Source organism: Plecotus auritus (assembly GCF_963455305.1).
Source record: "Plecotus auritus genome assembly, chromosome: 6".
Classification (NCBI taxonomy): domain Eukaryota; kingdom Metazoa; phylum Chordata; class Mammalia; order Chiroptera; family Vespertilionidae; genus Plecotus; species Plecotus auritus.
The window spans coordinates 178648755-178663913 of NC_137773.1; the positions used below are offsets into that span (position 1 = coordinate 178648755).

At 62.3% G+C, this 15159-nt stretch overlaps 1 protein-coding gene across 4 annotated transcripts in view; it reads right to left on the minus strand.

Moving 5' to 3' along the window:
- Positions 1-261: 261 nt before the first annotated feature.
- KLHL18 (kelch like family member 18) overlaps positions 262-15159 on the minus strand; it is a 40711-nt gene continuing 25813 nt past the window's right edge. For 2 of the 4 annotated variants that reach the window (XM_080676492.1, XM_080676490.1), the window contains 8 exons: positions 14205-14345; positions 12305-12503; positions 10913-11073; positions 10642-10778; positions 9027-9264; positions 6088-6192; positions 4677-4788; positions 262-4065 (listed from right to left, as the gene is read on the minus strand). In XM_080676492.1, the coding sequence (XP_080532618.1) occupies positions 3679-4065; positions 4677-4788; positions 6088-6192; positions 9027-9264; positions 10642-10778; positions 10913-11073; positions 12305-12503; positions 14205-14345 (1480 nt within the window). In that variant the 3' untranslated portion in view covers positions 262-3678. The remainder of the gene's footprint in view (positions 4066-4676; positions 4789-6087; positions 6193-9026; positions 9265-10641; positions 10779-10912; positions 11074-12304; positions 12504-14204; positions 14346-15159) is intronic. The other 2 variants (XM_080676489.1, XM_080676491.1) reach the window with 1 other exon arrangement.

Consider the following 15159-nt stretch of genomic DNA (forward strand, 5'->3'; position numbering starts at 1 on the left):
CCTGCCTGGTAGGCGGGGACCGCTCCTGCCACGGAGCCCGCCCGAGGAGGGCCTGCTGTCTCTGCGCTGGCCCCACGGTGCCTCTTCTGGGATCCACACGGGGTCCTCTCTTCCCCCCGCCGCCAGAGCCCAGCCCAGGCCTGGGCAGCAGACCACACGGTGCGGGGGCTGGACCAGTGCCTCCCAGGCCGCAGACACTGTCCCCGCGGCGGCCTTGACCGTGAGCGGGGCAGGTCGGTTGCTCAGTCGTCCGATGCAGGTTCTTTACGCCCACACGAGCCACGCTGCCTCCTCTGGGGGCTGCTGAGGCGGCCACGTGGGAGGCAGTAGAGTGTGTGTGTGTGAAACACGTGCTGGTGGGTGTGCGTGGGACGGATCCCCCTCCAAAAACAGAACGCGGAACGCTGCTGGCTGTGTGTCACCACGCAGTGGGCGAGCCCGGCCAGACGCGGGCTTTTGGGAAAGTGTGAAGTTTCTTAGATCCACGGCCCAGCACTAGGGTTTCAGGAAGGCAGGTCTGGAATGTGGCTGCACATGGAGAAGTGAAAACGAAATTTGGGAGTCAGTCTCCCACGGAAACTGGCCCCCAGCCCCAGGGAATCGTCTCCGGGGAGGGACCCACAAATAAGTCTGTGGTCGAAGAACTTTCCGTGAAGTTGGAGAGGGAACAGGGAGAGGCACGGTGAGGGAAGGAGGCCGGACTTGGGCTGATGAACGCCATACAGTACACCCTCGATGTAGGGTACCCTGAAACCCACAGTTTTATTAACCAAATGTCACCTCAATAAATTCAATTAAAAAAAATAAATGAAAGAATGTTCCAGTGACTTACGTGCACCAAAGCTACGCACCTCTGGCCCAGACTAGGAACAGGGAGCGGAGGTTTTGCCCGGAGTCAGCGGCCACAGGCCACGGGGGCTCCGGAGCCCGACGGCAGCGCGTGGAGGGCCATCGAGACGCGGCGATCGGGAAAGGAGCTCGCATGCAACACGCTGTGCAAGTCTGCGTGTTTTTCACCAGAACCTATTCGTATGGATACACGTGTCTTTCCACAGGCTGCTTTGGCTATATCTGGCTTTTCCCTTATTTTCACAGGCATACCTTTACTTTGTTCTGTTTTTTCAATGAATCACAATAAAAACATGATTTACTTCTACACTTGATCTTAGCCAAAAGGCCGAGGAGCGATATGATTTACTTCTAATAGTATTTAAAAAACAAATCGGGGAAGGGCAAGACGATAGAAGTGCACTCTTTATTTCTCTTTGGTTTCTTAACACCACGGACATGCGCTCTATAAATAAAAGGACGTGAGATTTCCTGGGAAGCAGTACACCGGGGCGGGAGGAGGAGCAGCTCTCCCTGCTCCTGTCTTTGTGGCCGAGTCAGGGCTGGTCTTCAGCTCCCATTGGGCTTTGATCGCAGATGAACTCAGGCTTCGAAGGGGAAATGCCCCAGGACGCAGAAGGGCGCTGTCCGCTGCTCCGGGCTGGGTTAGACCCCAGGCCCCTGGCACAGTAGCTGTCCGGCCTCCTGGACACCGGCTCCCATAGCCTCCGGGGTGACGGCTCTTCTCCCCGTGCTACTGAAAAGGCGCGGCACCAAAGCGCAGACCAGCTGTTTGCAAACACCCCCTCAGGCGGAGGGGCTGACCGAGCGTGTAAACCTGGGTGTGTGCACCTGTGCTGAGCCGGTCCAGGCCCTGGCTCCCTCTCCTGGGAAGCCTCTCAGGCGGCTGTGCAACGTCGCCCGGGAGGTGGGAGGGACGCGGGAAGGCCACTACCAGGGCAGCAGGTGGCGGGAAATGATCCACTCCCAGTGGCAGCCTCTGGGCCAGCATCCTGAGGACCGGCCAGGCCCCCTCCTTGGCCCACTGACTGGTTCTTAGCGCCGTCCCCATCCAGGCTCATCCGGGCTACGTCAAGTTCTCAGAAGAAGGGGCCGGTGAGAATCAGTCGAGCACCACACACCCCTCTATTCCAGGAACGCAGACCGCCCCCGAGGCCACCCAGAGGGCAAACGAGAGGGCGGGGCATCAGGGCTGCCCTAGGGCTCAGCTCAGCTGCATCGGACTGTCGTTGTCATTAGAAAAATCCTTTTCAAGTGCTTGTCACAGAGGCCCAGCGCCCAAGTGGCAGGTACAAGGGTAGTCCCTCCGGACACCTGGCGACTGCTCTCGCAGCGAACCTCGCGGCCTCGGGCGGAAGACGACTCCGGCCCCACACTGCTCCCCGCCAGGCTCCCGGGCCGGCACCAGCGGACAGGAGGCCGCCGGGGAGACCGGACCCGCCCGTCCTGCACTGAATGACTGCCCTCTGGTCTTCCTGGAGCGGGCATCACCAGCTCCGGCGGCAGCAGCTGAAGGACGGCCCGCTGCCCTGTCCGTCAGGGAGGGAGCACGGAGTGTCCTCCAGGGCCCTTTGCTCAGAGCAGGGGAAGGACTAGAAAGCCGGCTCTTTGCAGTGGCAAGAGTCCCCTGGCCTCGGGGCTTCACTTCGGAAAGCCGGCTCTGTGCGGGAGCCGAGGCCCGCCTGCTGGTCAGAGTGCCGAGGGCGCAGGGAGGCCAGGCCCTGGGATACAGTGGGTGCAGCAGCAGTGGGTGGGCAGGGCGGGCAAGGCCACCGGACCGCGTCCTCGGCTGGCTCCAGAGGCAGTCAGGAGCCTCTAGTAGGAACGACAGACGGGCAAGCGAGAGTCTGGCCAGACAGACTGCTTCCTGCTGGTGGAATAAGGAAGGAATGAAAGGCGGGGAGGGGGTGAGAGTGAGCCAGGGCGGCCGTGGGTGACCACAGGGGCACCAGGAGCCTCCGGCAACCAGCTGGGCGCTCCCCCTGCAGGAGCTGCGGGCGTTCCGCCGACGCACTACGCCTGCGGTGGAGAGCCCTCCGCCGATGGGGTGAAGACACCCCAGGAGCACCCTGCAACAGGGCCGGTCGAGTGCGCGATTCGACACGCAGGGGCCAGAGGGAACCCTGCGTTCTGTGCGAGGCTCAGGACCCGGATCCGAATGTGGGAGCGGTCACCACCCTCTACATGTTGGGTGGTTTTCTGTCTAAACACATGATTTCCTTTTAGTGTCTCTTTTTTTAACCTTTTCTTGCAAAAAATGTTTACTTAGAAAAAAGGTATTTTTCTTTTCAGTTTCTTTCAAGTATCTTTTTTTCCTTCTGTTCCTCCTCAATAAGATGAAAAGACCTCCCTGAAACCCAACAGCAGACAGGAGCTTCCGTGCTCCCTGCTCACCCAGGACGAGGACAAGGCCTCTGCCTGGACGGGAGGCGCCTGGAGCGAGCCCCCTGCAGGCCGCGGCTCCACAGGCGGCGAGAACTCTCGGGCGTCCTCCTCTCCCAGCCACACCCGCTTCCAAGGCGTGGCCCCTGCGGCTGCCCCTCAGATGGAGGCCTCCTGCCAGGCTGGCTCGGAGCCGGGACTGGGAGCTGGGCTTGGACGGGCCTGTGTGTGACCACAGCAGCCGCTGGCACCTGCCCAGGCCGTGCATCTTGGGGCCCTGGACTCGGAGGGCGCAGGGCAGCACGCCGAGAGGACTGAGCGCCCGGGAACCGCACCTCGGCTCACCTGCGCCGCCTGCTGGTCCCCGCCTCTCCGGGCGGGATGCCCCTGGAAGTAAGTGCCCACGCCGGTACCTGCTCCCGACCCCACCACGTCCCACCCTGCGCCTTAGACGGCGAGGAGAGGAATGCAGCCCACCCCGACCCCTCCCTCGTGGCACGCCATGGGGGCCATGAAAGTCCAGCAGTCCGTCTCCGGGTCGTACATCTCCACGGAGCTGAGGTTCGACTGTCCGTCATAGCCCCCCACGGCGTAGAGGCGCCCACAGCTGGCCACCAGGGAGACGCGGCTCCGGCGCGTGAGCATGGGGACGATGAGGCACCACTGGTCGGCCACGGCGCTGTACACCTCGGCGCTGCTGAGGAAGCCGGAGCCGTCGTAGCCGCCGCAGACGAACATCTTGCTCCCCAGGGAGGCGGCCCCGTGCCGGCAGCGCTTGTTGAGCATGCCCGCCGCGGGGTGCCAGGTGGCCGTGTGGTGGTTGTAGTGCTCCACCTGCAGAGGGAGAGGCCCAGGCACCGGCGGTCAGCCGAGGCTCAGGCCGCCGGTGGCCTCGTGGGCACCGTGGCCCACATGGCGTCAGACTCCAGGGGGCCCAGGGACGGAGAGCTCGCGGGGCGTGCCTGGCTCTGACGCCGTCTCCTCAGTGGCACCCCTGCTCCTGGGTTGACAGGGACAGGGCAGAGCCTAGACCGACCTTCCGTCTGTACTTAAGGCTGCTCTGCGGGGGCGGGACAGCAGATGCGCGAGTCCCCTGAACCCGGCCAGCACTGGGGGGCCTCGGAACCGACCACCAGTGAACGGCTGCTGAGGTTTCATTTCCAACAAGTTGTGCCGAAGCCGCAGCCGCCTGCAAGGCCCCGCTGCCTGTCACCCACCCACTTGGGCAGCACTCTCACCAGGCGCGTGCGGCTCTCCCTGGAGACTGAAGGGGGCTGCACCCTGCCCGCGTGCTCAGGACCTCAGAGCGGCCGCGGGTGGCCCGAACCTCCCCAGGCGCCGCCTCGCCCAGCAGCGGGAAGGCTAGCGTGTTCCCGGGAACTGCCTTCCCAGTCGCTCTCGGAGACGGAGGAGCAGGTGCCCCGCCCAGGGGAGCCCGGACTCACGCTGTTGAAGATCTGCAGACCGTCGTGGCCGCCGGACACGTATATCCTGCCCTCGAAGACCGTGACCCCGGCAGCACTGCGATTGGAGCTCATCGGGGTCACCACTGTCCACCTTCGGGAAGAGCCAAAGCAGACATGAGATCAGGGGTCCCTGCCCTCCCAGGAGCCTTCGAAGGCTCGGGGCTCTGCACTGTGCTCCCTCCTCCCCGGGCACCCACTTCTCAGCCACCTCCCAGCACCTGGGCGGCCTTCCCCAGCGAGGCCGCCCCCAGCCTCAGGCCCGCAGCTGTCTCTGACCCTCCGAGGCGCTCACATCAGCAGGCCCCCGACCAGCCTCTCCACCAGCCTCTCCCGGTCCGCTCCTCCCTGCATTCCCAGGTCTTTCCCACGGGCCCCGCCCCTAGTGGCTGTCCTGGTGAACAGCAGCCTTATGGCCCCTTGTCCCTCATCTTCCGCGTTCTTGTGGCAGCCAATTCCCCGCTGGTTTGCTCCTGGGCATTGCTTGTCCCCGTCCCCTGGCTCTGGCCTCCCCTGAACCATGGCAGCAGCCTCCTTACAGGGCCTGGCGTTCAGGCCTCGCCCACTGGGACCCTGAGCAGCAAGCCCCAGGGGCTCCCCAATGCTTCCTCGAGGCAGAGTCCACCTCCCTAACGTGGTTCCTTACCAACTGGTCCTGGTCCACTCGCCGGCTCCGTGCCCGGCCATGCAGCAGCCACACCCGCGCCCGACCCCACGGGCAGTCTAACCTGAGACCCCTCCTGCTGCCTCCCTGCCTCCTGAGCACCCCCAGACCCACCGTGGCTCGGCCCCGCCTCTCCCCCGCCTGAGGCAAGGAGGAAGGCCTTCCCCACGCTGTGCCCAGGGCCGCAGGCAAGGCCCCGAGTGGACGACTGTGGGCCCAGCAGACGGTGCTCGTACGTAACCCTCCTTGCTGCCGATACGTAACAGATTAAATGCATGAGGTGCTGGCTTAAAAGCACCGACGAATCCATCCCACTAATGTGCTAATGTTCTGTTACGTAACGTGAGAAAATTCAAATACCGAAATGAAAAAATTGGGGCCAATAATTCCACAAGATGGGCCAGGTGTGACATAAATGAGGTAAACAGACACCCGTTTCCAGCTCACCAGACGATGTCACTTACTTCCCCCCATCTTCCTGCCTGCTTTAGGAGTCTGCGCTCCTGCTCCTCTCCCTCTGCCTGCATCTCCCTCACGACGGCTGACGGGGCTGTCCCCAGGGTCTTTTTCAACCCCTCCCTCAGAGAGCGGTCACTGAGGGCCGACCGGCCGCAGGCACTGCCGGGCTAACAGGCAGGACAGCTCCACCCCGGGAAGCCCGGCTCCAGCCTCAGTTCTAACCGCTGACCCCGTTCGGCCAGCCCAGGGGCCGGGAGGCGGGGTCCTTACTTGTCCGTCTCGGGCGAGTAGGTCTCCACGGAGTTGAGGGAAGAGTTGCCGTCGTAGCCCCCACAGACGTAGATCTGTCCGTCCAGCACGACCGTCCCCATGGCGCTGAAAGAGAGTCAGCCAGGCGGCCTCAGCTCCGGCCGGCCGCCTTCCTGCGCCCGAGACATAAACCCGCCCACCGCCGCCTGCTCGAGGGCAGCCTGGACCAGGGCGTGTAATCAAGGTGAGAACTGAGGGAAGACGCGGCCCCGGGCTCCCGGCTCTCATCTCGCGAGCCGCCGTTTGCCGCTCTGTTGACTAATGCGTTTGCCGACCACTGCTAAAGCATTCCCCTTACCCAGAAGTTTTGACTTCAGGTTAAAGACATTAGCACATTATTAAAATGTTTTCTAAGTGTTTGTCCCTAGCAGTGGTCGGCAAATGCATTAGTCAACAGAGCCGCAGTTTGCCGACCACTGGACCTGTACGGTCCTGGTCAGATTCCTTGCTCTCCTCCTCAAAAGCCACCTGATCCCTCAGCAAGATGACGCTCCAGCCCCACACTTCCTCAGTGAACCTGACAGTGTTGTGTGAGGTGCTTGTACATACAGGCCCTTGGCATGTTTGGTGTCTTACCATGATCCTCCCATTCAACTCACTATCACGTTCGACAAGTGTTTTCATTGCGCACACGGCCCTGCATGGCCCTGATCTGCCGCAGCGGACAGGGAACGGCTCCTGCCGCCGCGCCTTAGGACAGGTGTCAGTACCCTACGCCCGCACTGTCCCCCCTGCCCCCCGAAGCAGCACCAATTGTCACACACCAACGGGCGGCTCCTCCCAGCTGCCCAGAGAGGCGAGCTCAGACGTGAGTGAGACAGGCCTCCTCGTGCTGTTGGCAGTGCCAGCTCCCCCGCACCGAGGTCCCAGGACCTGGCGTAACCATGCAACCTGTCCGCACGGAGCCTCGGTGAACCACAACTGCCTAGCTGCCGACTCCCGTCCACCCGAAGCTGGAGGCGCTCTCGGTAAATCCTGGCGTCGGACAGCAGGAATGTTGAGTACACAGGCTCAACTGCACAGCAATGAGAGCGTCCACGCGAGGCCCGCGGGCCGGGTCACAGACCCGAGCGCCTGAACGCGGAAGAGGACTTGCGTTGGGCGAGGATGTGGGAGGGTCACATACCCACGGGACCTGCCACTGTCCTTTCAGAGGGGACACGAGTAACAACACGGAAGTTCCACAAGAACATGAGAAGTAAGGTGCCACACCGTGAGATGAACCACCGCCTCAGCGGTAAAGACGAGGAGGAGGAGGTAAGGGGAAATGCTGGTCGGTGTGGCCCGGAGTCCGTGAGAGAAGGCTCCAGAAGCAGCCTGCACGGCGGGAGGAGGGAAGGAAAGGCGGCAGGAAGGGCTTGTCACCATTGGCGGGACGGGGCCGAGGGGGATGTCAGCAGGGACGTGACCGAGGGCAGAGTCAGGCAGCCTGTGACTGAAGGGGATCCACTACTAAGAGCAGGGCACCCGCAGCCAGGGAACGAGCCCCCAGGCCCCTCCCTCAGACACCCGCCCACCGGGGCCCGAAAGCTGGGAAGCGGCCGGCGCCAACGGACACGGGAGCAGTGACTGCCGTCAAAGCAAAAGGCAGCCACGGCTGGGCACGGAGCAGAGTCACTCGAGGCCACAGAGCTGCCAAGGACCCACGGCTGCCGGGGAGCCGGAGGGGGGACGGTGGAAGAACAGGAGGGCATTGGTTTACTCGCCGCCTTGTGGGGGGCCTTGTGGACACAGCTCTTCCTCCCAGCAAACGTGCTGGGGCCCTTTGTGCAGCTGGTCTCACTGATGCAATAAGGAAGCTCCTCTGGCTCGAGGCCACGCGCGGACACCCACGGATGGAGGTGGGACATGTGCACCAGGGCGTGACACCGCATGTGGCAAAGGCCTTCCGTGCTGACCCTTCTTCCCCACCACACGTGCAGCCACATGATCTTGGAGTGGTCACATGATCTTACAAGTAGAAAGCCCCGGGCATAGCCAGACCAAGCGGCCTGGGAGGCAAATACGTAGGCCCTTAAAGAGCATCTGGTCCCGGGGCTTTAAACTGCTGCTTTCGGAAGAGCATTCGTGTACCTTCCCCCCAAGCCGGGCGCAGGCCCAGGAAGCTCAGCGTGGGAAAGCGACACGTGTGCGATCGGGTTAAGTGGCTGTGGCCGGGGACTGCTTTCCCCTCCTCCCCGGTTCTGGAAGAGAGGCATCGGGTTCCCTTGGAAACCCCTGGTCCCACGTGGCCTCACCGAGGCAGGAGAGTGAGGAACCGTCCAGCTCCACACACACACACACACACACACACACACACACACACACACACACACACACTCCGTCCCCGGCCCCCGTAAACACTCCGCACGCGTGGACGGGAGGAAGGCGCCTGTCACCTCAGCGCTGCAGGTGAGACGGGCACCAGCTGGCTGCTTGTCCAGGAAAGGTGAGCAGGCGAGTGTGGCGGAGGGACGTGAGAGGCGTGAGCTTGGTCTCCCTCCCCAGCCCTCGGCGCTCATGCCTGGGGGGCCCTGAGGTGGAGAGCATGGCTGTGCACATGCTCCCCGGGCAGGGAAAGCACAGGCCTGGCTGGGGCCCTGGGAAAGAGAGGGAGAAGGAAACACCTCGCACTTCCTCTCACCACTGCTTGTGCTGCGAGCCCCCCCTAGTCCCGCCTCCCTGACCTCTCCCAGCCGCCGGCCCAGCCTGTCTTCGCTGCACATCCTCCGGCCTCATGGGGCGCGTAAGTCACCACACAGCTTCCGCCTGTCCGTGCCTCCCCTCCCGTCCCCGAGACCCTCGGAGGACGAGGCGGGCGTTTTCCTGCGGCAGACGGGGCCGCTCCCGCTCGAGGAGCCGCGGGAGCCCCTGCTCACCCAGCACGGTGCCCCCAGATGCCGCGCGTGTGCCTGCGGTACCTTCTCTTGCTGTTCATGCTCCCCGCCCGGGCCCACGTGTCCGTCTCTGGGTTGTAGACCTCCACGGTGCTCAGGCGCAGCTGGCCATCGTAGCCCCCGATGGCATAGAGCAGCCCGTTCACCACGGCCACGCCCACGCGGCTGCGGGCGGTCGTCATGGGATGGCACTTCTCCCAGCGATTGGCGAGGGGGTCGAACACTTCCACCACGTTCAGGGAGTCACCTGCATAGAAATTTGCTGCTCACATTACACAAATGGCCGCCTGGTTTGGATCACAGCTGCTGGGTGCCGATTTAGGGGATGGTTAACTATCGGCTCTCAGGCCGGAGGGCGCACTAGGAAGTTTCAGCCCTGACAACCTCAAACCTCCTTCTGGAAGGAAAACGAGACTGAGACGGGAGGCGTCATTTCTGAGAGAGGGCCATCTCGGGGTGCAATGGGTGCCCCACCTGCTTGACGGCAAAGTGAAGGCAGGTGGGTGCAGATCCCCCACGCAGGAGGCACGCCCGGGAGGGTTCCAGCGCCCGCGTTCACTCGCTAGCCTGGACCCGGGGCCAGTGGGTGGGGATCCCGTCCTCTGCTCTCCCGGGGAAGGCGCTCTCGAGGGCAGAGCTGCCTGAGGTCAGGGGGTGACCCGCCAGTCACCTGGCACAGCTCCAGAGTGGGGTGGTGTTGCAGCCTTCCCTTTCTTCAGGCCTTGGTGAGGGTCAAATAGAACACCTGCCCCGTCTTATCCTGCTCTGGGCACTGAGCCCCTGCCACACGACAGGTTGCTGCTGAGAACTTAGAGGGCACAGACTAGGGCCCACCCCTCACTAACTTCCAATTAAAAACAAAGCTGCGTGGACTGCCCCCCGCCCCGCCTCCCACAGACCTGGCTGGCACTGTGGCCAGGCCTGGCCCTCGCACCCGAGATGACCACTCCCTGTCACTGCACTTCCCGGACCCAGGTGTCCTGCCTCCCGACTCAATCCCTCCTGCCCTGCGATGGAGCTCGGGCGTGGCAGGGCGGGGCAGGGCCCACGGAGCTTCCCCAAACCCTGACTGTCTGATACGAGAGCTGCCGCTGGCACCCGGACTGTAAAGGGGGTGCTCACAGGACTGAGCGGCAAAGAGCGACCAGGACTGCTGATCGTGGCAGACACCGCGTGTCTGTCCTGCTTGTGGTGACATTCTCGCAGTCAAACCCCAGGGATCCATTTGACCCAATGGGATCAGTCAGTCTGGGGTCAGAGCTGGGTCTCTATGTCCTATCGCGGGCTGAGCCCCTCCATGGCCAGCGGGTGTCAGAGAGAGTGCTGGCTCAGGACCCACGTTCCAGTCCCTGCTTGGCCAAACCAACTGGGAGCCCGGTGGAAGTTCTCTGGGCCTCAGGTCCCACTGGGAAGGAAAGGGGCCAGGCCTCAAGCATTTCTAAAGGCCTCGTCAGCTCCAATATTCTGACCAACGGTCTTAACACCTGACATGCTTTAACGGCAGAACCATTAAATGCCATCGAGATGGGCCAGAGGGATCGCACGCAAGGAGAGGGGCCAGAGGGCAGGCGAGGCCGCTGGGTGCTCCCTCACCCTCGGAGTGCAGTGCAGGGCCCCGCGCGGGGGAGCTGCAAGGTACCTGCTGAGTTGAGGCCTCCCACGGCATAGATGAGCCCCGCGATGGACGTGCAGCAGCGAGGCCGCGTTCGGAAGGCGGGCAGGTGGGGCCGGCGCTCTGGCATGAGGTGATAGTCCTTTGCTTCGTCCACCAGGTCCCTGGAATGAGTGCGAGATGCTAGGACAGCAGGCATCCTCCCCGTGGGGTTCACACTCCCACTTCCAGGCCTGGCCCCCCACCTCCACCCGCCGGGGCCCCCCGGCAGCATCCTGGGCAGCCCCACCCTGCTCACCGGCACTTGTGGCAGCATCGCACGAGGTCCTCCTGCTGCACTCGGTCCGACAGGAACTGGGGCCGGCAGAGGGGCAGCCGGATATTGGACAGCAGCTCGGGCAGGCAGGGCCCCCTCTGCTCCCGGTCGTATCTGACCCAGGCCAAGGCGGCTTCAAAGACCTGCCGAGACAGAGTGGATGCTCTGGCGGCGACTCTTCCTCGTCAGAGGCCACATCCCTGCACCCCCGACCTAAGGCCCTCCCCTCCCTCAGCTGAGGCCGTCCCTGGGCCGTTCCATCATCCCGACTTGTCTCCTGAAGCCACCGTCTTCTCTCTCCGCCCCCATGGGCGAGCCTGGGTGATCACGACAGTTTCATGTGACTTCCTGATGGAGACCGGTCAGTGGGTGCCCTTCCGTATCGCAACGAAGCCGTTCACCCTCCTTCCTGCGCTCCTGCCCCTACTCCCGCCCCAGGCAGGCTGGCTCCCCACACTGCCCCTGCACCTAGCACCCAATCTCCTCCTCTTCACCTCAACCGCGCCCCTTTCCCAAGGTCTGCTCCAGGTCCAGGTTCCCAGGAGGGGAAACAAGTCAGAAGCGAATGTGCATGGAATTACCAGCATCTCCCTTCCCGCCTGTCTGCCCGGCATCTGGGTGGGCCCCGAGGGGCCTGCCCTCCTATCAAAGACGCACCCCTGTGCCGAGTGTGTCCCTCCTCACCCTCCCTAGGACACCAACCCAGCAATTACTCTCTGCTCCCCGTCACTGCCAGTCTCCCTCTCTTCTGGAAACCCCGCCAGCAGTCAAACTGCACTATAATCTCACTCATTTTAACCGAACAAACCCCTCTTGACTTCATATTCCCCACTGGCAACTGCCCCAAGGCTTGACTCTCGTTTAGAAAAGGCGCCTTCAGCAAGTGGCTAGGCTTACTCCCGGCTCCCCACTTGGTGAGTTCTAACAGTGAAGACGGAAATAACGCGGACCTCCGAGAATACGGAAGCAATGGGGTGTTGTTCAGACACTCAAACGCAGAAAGGCCCTGGCTGGTTGGGCTCAGTGGATAGAGGTCAGCCTGTGGACTGGAGGGTCCTGGGTTTGCTTCTGGTTAAGGGCACAGGCCCGGGTTGTGGGCTCGATCCCCAGTGGGCGGGGGGGTGTGTGTGCAGGAGGCAGCCGATCCATGATTCTCTCTCATCACTGATCTTTCTCTCTCCCTCTCCTCTCCGAAACCAATAAAAATACATTTAAAATAAAACGTATGAAGTTTTCATGAACGATGCACACGATATAATACAACAAACCCATCACACACAACTGTGCACCTCACCATCTTCATTTTGTTAAAAAATTAGGGAGACCAGGAAGAGCAGCAGCCACGTCGCGGGCAGCCTGCCCCGCGCCACGGACCTGCTCCTCGGACGCGACGTTCAGCTCATCCCGGGACACCAGCTCCAGCACGTCCTCCAGGGGCAGGCCCAGGAACTCCTCCGACACGGACACCTCCACGAAGTGCTGGTGGACGAAGCTGTTGGCCGCGTCGTACAGCACCGCGCACATCATCGTCTCCGCAAACTGGCGCACACCCAGGCAATTTTTGGGGTGAAGCCTTTTGCATGAGACAAAAATGGCAGAAATAATGAGTCATCAGCTGTCTCTCGGACTCGCCTGTGAAGACAGAAGCTGGAGGCAGGCTCCCTCAGGGTCTGCTCGGGGCCCGGAGCTCCGTGTGTGTGGTGGGGACAGCTCTGGAAGACAGGCGAAGAGAACAGGCGCTGGAAGCCGTCTGCCTTCCCTCGGCTGCCGGCACTGGGCGGAGTGGGCACCTCTGGCCAGACGGCGCTGAAGGCGCAGACGAGAGCTTAAAGCCCGAGGAGAAGTGACGCTCCAACCTCAGCACCTACGTGTCTCTGTGTTTACACAGAAGGAGCCCGATGGGTCCCACTGGCTAGACCTCCAGAAACAGCACCAGGCAGCCACCACGGAGCCAGCGCTTGGCCGGGCTGTCATGGCTGTCACCTTCCGACGGAAAACGAGGCTCAGGGAAACGATAAAGGACATATCACTGGGGCAAGAGAAAACGGCTCTGGTCTAAAAATCCTTTTCTAAGCATGTTTTAGGGACACTAACTGCCCTGTAACGGGGTCTGGATCCAGTGTGACAGCGATGCCCGCCACAGCCGCTAGGTGGAGCTGTTGTCCCGGTGAGGCGGGCCACTTCATCCCTCAGAGTGCCTACTCAGCATCTCCACATTGCTGGGAACACTAACAACGACCAGTCTGCGTCCCTAAGCAGCTCACAAACGAGTAGGAGGGGCAGTGTCTGCCCCACGCCTCGACGTGCGGCCCTCCAGCCTCCCAGAAGGCACCCAGGGCAGGCTCAAGCCAAGCTCGGGGACTGCGGGGTCTCCACCTGCCAAACCCGGAACGGCACCACCTACCTCACCACGAAACCACGCACCCCGCACCCAGGACAGCACCCTCGTGTTAGGCCTCGCTGCCCGGGTCACTAAGACCAGCTGCACACAGCCTTCTCAGGGCGCCCAGGAGTGCCCCCGGGCAGGCGTGGCCAGCAGGGGCGGCCAGAGCTAAGTGACCTGGGTTGCTTGGTCCACCAGGTGCTCGGAGGAGGTGAGAGGGAGAGGCCGGCTCTAAGCGGGAGGGGGCCCAGAGGGCAGATCTGAGGCGGGAGGAACCGGGTGGTCAGCGTTGTCAGGTGCAGACCAGGCCCTGAGAGCGCTCGGTTCTGGGTTCCCCCGCCCGTGTGCAGCCCAGCACTGACCTCCTGCCCAAGCCTCCACGGTTAAAAGGCGGCTTTGCCTTATGACTAAGAGCTTTGCCCGCTTCGGGGTGGGGGGGGACTTTTTATCTGCTCAGTCATCAAAAGGTCCTTGTCAAGTGCTGGGCACAGGCCGGACAGAGGTGAGCCCCGAGTCCTCCCCGAAGGGGCAAACAAGGGACAGAAATCCCAGGAGGTGACATCTGGGTGGGCTCCTGGAGAGCTGAAGGGGGACAAAGATGGCCACGGTCAGGAGGGGAAGGAGCTAACTAAGGCGACGTCTGTGCAGCGGCCAGGGAGCACCGACTAAGCCAGCTGGGTGAGAACGGTCGGTTCAGTCAGCAGCTGGTCCGCTTGGGGAGGGAGGACAGGAGGAGAGGAACCGGTCAGGCCCAGAAAGGCCGCTTCTGCCGAGTACCCTGTGCTCACTCCTTCCTAACACTCTGTGCCCCGAAGACTCAGCGAACGGGCAGGGGTTCCAGGAACGAAGAGGTCACACTCCCCCCCTACCCCGGCCGGCCCACGCCCTCACCGTTCTTGGAGGAACGTGCAGCAGGCGTCTTTGATGCTCTGCAGCTGCAGGAAGCTCGCCCCCATCAGCAACGACTGGACATTTTGCTGGTCAATAGCGAGGTGGCCGTTGTAGGCGAAGTTGATGAGAGCCTCCAGGGCACTAGAGGGAAGAGGAAAGATGCTCTTTAGAGATGGCTCTTGGCCCTAAGGGGGCGGGCAGTTCTGCCTGGGGACGGACGGGCCCCACCCTAGCAGCCATGACATCCATGCCCTTGGAGAGCCTACTGAACGGATCCTTCTTCCCCAGAGCCAGGCTCGTCCTGCTTCTTGTCTGTGTTGCCCAAACAGTTGTGTGATAGAAAGTTTAAGAAGAGAGAGCAAGGACCCACGTGTCACTACTGGGCGGGTCCCTGGGGCCAGCTTCGGGCCATTTCGCCCCTTTGCCTAAGACTCACGAGGCCTTTCCGTGTCGCTGCTCTGCCTCCACGTCTCATCTTTAGGGGCTGCTACAGATTTCCAGAAGGGAAGTATGCTCGTTTCCTTTATTACCCGGTGTAATGCCATCTCACTGCCGTTATAAATACTGGTTCTGGACTATTATTTCTTTGGGATAAATTTCCAGAAGGAGAATTCCAACTTTTTCTCCTCTCTCGCGATGCACTGAGAGGAAAGTCCCAATCCCACCTCCAGGACTGCAGGCGGCCTGCCTCCTCCATCTGCATGACCTCGTCACCTTCCAGTCTGTCCCTCACTCCCACCTCAGGGCCTCTGCACGGGCTGCTCCCTCTCCTGGAGGGCTCGTCCCCCAGATGGCTCACGCCCTCACTTCAGTTAAGGTCTGGGCTCAAATGCCACCTCGTCACAGAGGCCTTCCCGATTCCCTGACACACACAGGCCCCACCTCATTCGCTCGCCTTTGCTTTCCTGACATCACGTTCACTTCCCGGCCAGCTCACGCGGGTACCTGTCTATCA